At 53.7% G+C, this 5029-nt stretch overlaps 1 protein-coding gene across 1 annotated transcript; it reads right to left on the reverse strand.

Moving 5' to 3' along the window:
• Nucleotides 1-393: 393 nt before the first annotated feature.
• Nucleotides 394-2824, reverse strand: LOC117137583 (inner centromere protein). The gene has a single exon (XM_033299089.1). It carries the CDS (start codon nt 2684-2686, stop codon nt 632-634), a length of 2055 nt encoding a protein of 684 aa, XP_033154980.1. The 5' UTR covers nt 2687-2824; the 3' UTR covers nt 394-631.
• Between the last annotated feature and the right edge of the window lie 2205 nt (nt 2825-5029).

A 5029-nucleotide genomic window follows, 5' to 3' on the forward strand; every position in this document is an offset into this window, starting at 1 on the left:
GATCATTCAGATGGTGATCCCCCATAGAGTATCCTCGGGATGGAGTATCCATCCCCCACCCCCCCAAAAGCCCTGGCCATATAACAGCAACTTGTTATTTATGCGTCAAGTGCTGAGAGATCTGAATCGCTCAGAAACGAATTCGAGCGGATCAGATAACATCTTCATCTGTGCCAGTTTGCGGCGCATTTTAGCATTTTATGCGCATTCTGATCGATCCGACAATCTGGCGACTCGAAATTAGCATGGCAAGCATGGCAGCGTTCTATAACAGTAAAGTCGAGAAAGCCATTTCCTTTGTTCCGCCCCTTTTGCCCCACCACCCACCACAACCCACCACCAACCAGCAGCACCACCCACCACCATTCCGATCCCCCAGTCATTTGGGCGCTGTTTTTTGCGTTGTTTCTCAACTGAATGCATTTTGAATCGGGAGTCGGCGTGAATCGCCAAGCTATGTATACAGGTGTACGAGTATGAGTATGAGTACCTATGAGGGGTGTTATGGATGTACGTGTTGTGGGTGAGAGGAGGGAGACGTGGGCATGTGATCTAACCTAGGGCAATGCAAGTGATTCGAATTCGAGCTCGGATACGGGGGTTTTCGGGCGGAGGACTGCTTTCCAGCTGCCTAGTGCTGGCAGTCGGGGGTCCAGGGGTTCCGCAGGTTGGCCAGACGCAGCTGCTCCAGGGCGATCTCGTGGGCGCGGAAATGCTCCCGGGTGGCTTTGTCCAGTTCACTGGAGGACGTGGAGCTGTAAGTGACCTGCTGCTTCAGTTCGGAGGCAATGGGAGTGGGCAGAGGCTGAAGCGTCTGCAGAGGAAGCGGCACCGCTGCTGACTTGGTGGTGTATCGAACCAGGAAGGGATTGGAGCCCGGCTCGGCGAGCACTAGGCCAGGAGTGCTCACTGGCACCGGGGATGGCTGGATGGCGTTGGGCTGGTTGGTTTGGATGCGCAGGAAGAAGCCGTTTTGCACCTGCTGCTGCTGGGTCACGATGTTGGGCTGCTGCTGGGGCTGCACCTGGTTGTTGATGACCTTGAACTGCTCCGCCTTGCGCAGGTATTCAGGAGTGTTCTTCTCCGGCAGGGTGGCGGCGAAGGTGGCCTTCGACTGGAGCAGCTCCTGCTTTTCACTCTCCAACCGTTGGCGATCTTCTTGCTCGATCTTCAGACGGTCGGCCTCCAGAATGCGGATTTCCTCGAGCCGACGATCTGCCTCCTTCTGGCGCTCCATTTCGGCTTCCTTCTCCTCCTGCTTGCGCAGTTCCAGCTCCTGCAGACGCTCCTTCTCCGCCTCGCGCTCCTCCAGGCGGATCATGTCGGCAATGTCGGCCACCTTGTCCTCGGCCTGTATCTTCGCTTGGTTGAGGAGCAGCAGGTGCTGCTCACGGGCCAGCTTGACTTCCGGAGTGTCCTCGACGGGCTGTGGTACCTCGGCAATGGGGCTTTTGAAAATGGGTTGAGGAGCAAACGGAACAATGGATGCGGTTGAAAGCAGGGGCTGTTGTTGGATGTCGACTGGCTGTCGCAGGATGGCCTCGTTGAACTGCTTCAGATGCTCCTCCCGAGCACGCAGAACCTCTGGAGTTTCCTGGATAGGTTGAGGAGCTTTTTTTTCTGGGAAGGTGAAGGCTTGGGGCTGATCGTGCTTAGTGGTCGTCGTCTTCAGAATGGTTTCTGCTGGGGCAGCTGGTTGACGGAGCAGGGCCTCATTGAACAGCTTGAGGTGCTCCTCGCGAGCTTTCTTCACTTCTGGAGTTTCGTCAATGGGCTGTGGGGTCTGCTGATCTGTGAAGCTGCCCCTCTGGAAGATTCCCTGGGGTTGGGCAGCTGGCTGGGTCTCAAAGGTGGTTGTGGTGCTCTTGATGATCGGCTGAGGCTGGGCAGCGATTGGCTGCTTAATTCCAGGAACGGCCTTAAGGATGATGGATTCCTGGGCAGGCTGCCGGAGGAGGGCCTCGTTGAACTGCTTCAGATGTTCCTGGCGGGCCAATTTCACTTCCGGGGTCTCCTCAACGGGTTGAGGTGCATCTTGAGTGGTGGATTTGATCAGTATGTTCTCCTGGCTAGGGACAATCTGTTGCTGCAGAGGCTGGGCGTACATGGCAGGGGTCTTCTCCTTCTTGTACTGATACTCCGGGGACTGGCCGAGCAGCTGCTGAGCCTGTTCGGCGCGCAGCACCTCCAGCCTGGCCTCGTTCCAGATGCGTAGCTGCTCATCTCGGGCCCGCTGGACCTCTGGGGTCAGTCCGGGAACGGCTTCGAAGGCGGAAAACTTGACGATCTGCTCCAGAGGCTCGAACTGAGCCAGCATGCTGGGTGTGGGCTTCAGGCCCTGGGCCTTCAGGCGATCCAGTTCTACGCGCATGGCCTGGTAGCGCTGCTCACACCAGGCACGGAACAGGGCGATCTGTTGGCTCTCCTGCTCCTCACCGGAGCGGATTAGACTGGAGGTGGACAGATCCCGGATGCCGTTCAGAGGTTCCGGGTAGTTGTAGGGCAGCAGTCGCTCTGCTCCCGTGCCATCGTAGTAGCGGACGTAGCCCTGGGCTAGGCCACTCACCACCGGGAACTCGCCTCTGGCCGGGGCGTAGGCCACCAGCTGCGGATGCGGCTGGGTGCGGATCACAGAGAAGGCCCTCGCGGAACCCAGGGCCAGCAAGCCGATCAGGAATAGTCGCATCTTGCTTGGGTTGTGCTTGGGTTGCTTTCAACTCGTTGGGTTTGACTTTGGGTAGCGACTGGTAGGACTTCTGGAACTCGGGTGCTCCAAAACTTCGCTACAACTTCGACTACTGCTGCTGGAAGACTGATGCTGTTGGACACCGCATCCGAGGGCTTTTATACCCGCATCCCGGCGAGTGGAAAAGAACCGCAAGTGGAAGCGGTTGTGGATGTCCTTGGACGAACGGCTGGCCGGCCGGCCGGCCCTACAGGATGTGTCAATAAATATTCTGTTGGCCCAGGTCGCTGGGATTCTTTATCTCGAACTTAATTGGCCAGCGGCCTCTAGCCCCTCTCCTGGACCATGCCACCCCACCCCCCTCCCTCCCAGGGAAACAGGACCAGCCTTCGCTTGGCTTCTTCCGTTATGCTCCAAGGTCGAGTCTGGCTTTATTTTTAGCCCAGGCTGCTGGGAATTTATGGCCATTGGCCCGTTCCGATCGAGTGAAGGGACTTTGGGACCCTTGGAGCTGTGGGGCTCCAACGCCTGACTATCGATTCATCAATGACACGCTCTATGCGAGGAACAATTAATTGAATTTGTCAAAGGGGCTCAATAATGGTGACACTTGGCTGGCTCGATCATCCCCTTCCTGGCTGCCAAATTTGGCCAGCGGGAGTTCATTTGTATTTTTGTACAGTCGCCGTCTGGTCGCGCCTGAAATCGATTGTGTGGTGGCCAAGGGACGGATCGGGCGGGCAGAGGCAGTCACTGGATATGGCTCGATATGGAGCCCCTTCTTCAGCTGCTTCCTTCAACCGGTTTGCCGATCCAGCCGCTGCCCAATAAATTCAAGTTAATTCCAGTCGGCGCCGTTATATGGCCGATCCAAGTCGCTGGACGGAGGCAAATGTGCATTAAGGTTAAACAATGTCAATCAGGCAAATTATATCACTGCTCGCCGGCATTATATCCCAGCACATTTTTGTGGTTTCGCCGGAGGAGGAGTCGCCTCCAGTTGCGAACCAGCTTTTTATTTAAATCAATTCGCAGGCAATATAACATATATGGGAAAAGAGGCTCGTTTGGATGTAGAAAGGAGCTACAAAGAACTGTATCCCAGGTGAAGATATATATATTTTGGATGCTCATCGCAGAGGACTCACATCTGGTGCTGAATCATATCGGGGCGGTCAGTTCAAACAGTTGGGAGTTCCGATTGGAGAACCTGTTTTGTGGGTAATTCAAATGGGTCTAAAAGCTTAGCTGGAATTTCGCAATAGTATGTTGCTTACATTCACTATTCGGACTAATTCATCAGAAAACTAGTGGTTGATACTGATACGTCTATATAGAAAAGAAGCATGAACTGATAATACTAATACATGTAGAACATGAAGACCGACTGTGCTAGAACTATCTCATCATAAGAACAGTGGCTTATCTTGGCAATACTGATTATTTTCTCCGTGATGGCAATTTCCAGTCGGAAAGAGTCATTCATTAATCACATGCTGGCCCAATTACCCACTCCACTTGCTAGACCTCGCAGCTTGTCAAGATTTTCACAAGCAATTCACCTTGGCAGCTTTGGAGGTTTTCGCAGTTCGCACTCCGAGGAAGGAGCGTGGCTCCAAAGTCACACGGCGCCCAACTTTCCCGATCCGGAATATATATATATGGATTTCATAACATTCCGTGGGTGCTGACATAAATGCACACATGTGTGGACTAATATCTTGTTGCCAGGCGAGGCGAATGGCGACGTCTAGTACCCATCGCTTTCTTTCTTGAACTGACCACAGTCACGTTGGCCATGTGACGTACGTGGGTCTGCTGACGAAGCTTCTAGGATGATGATGATCATCGGGCGGCGAAAGCAGCATCGCCACTTGGCTCTTTTTTTTGGGCTAGAGATGTCGGCGCGTGCGTCAGGAACAATTGATTCGATTCTTTAATGATTTTGTTGATAGCAATGAATGGAAACGGAGGCACGTCCGCGCTAATTAAAGCAGCTCAAAGTGCTAACGGCCGGCTAGCCACGTTGCTGCTTATCTTATCTGCCGCACAGAGCCATTTGCATACGAAACTGCGGCGAGTGGGTATCGGTGGCGGATACGCAATCTGCGAACGCTGCACTCATCAGGTGTTAATTGGCTGTTGATTAGCGCGTCCCGGTGTTCATTAAGATGTCTGAGCATGGTGTGGCACCCATCACGCCACTGAGGAAGATACGATTTCCAACTTTAATATCTTATTGAGTGCTAAGAATAATATGTTGGATCCCAGACCGATTATAGCACGATGGTTTCAACTGTGAGTCAATACTCACATAATTCCCAGAGCTCAAACACAGCTGCT

Source organism: Drosophila mauritiana, chromosome 2R (assembly GCF_004382145.1).
Source record: "Drosophila mauritiana strain mau12 chromosome 2R, ASM438214v1, whole genome shotgun sequence".
In the NCBI taxonomy this organism is placed as follows: domain Eukaryota; kingdom Metazoa; phylum Arthropoda; class Insecta; order Diptera; family Drosophilidae; genus Drosophila; species Drosophila mauritiana.

Excerpts from the sequence above, each read along its gene's own strand:
- LOC117137583 (XM_033299089.1), bottom strand. The coding sequence starts at position 2,686 with ATGCGACTATTCCTGATCGGCTTGCTGGCCCTGGGTTCCGCGAGGGCC.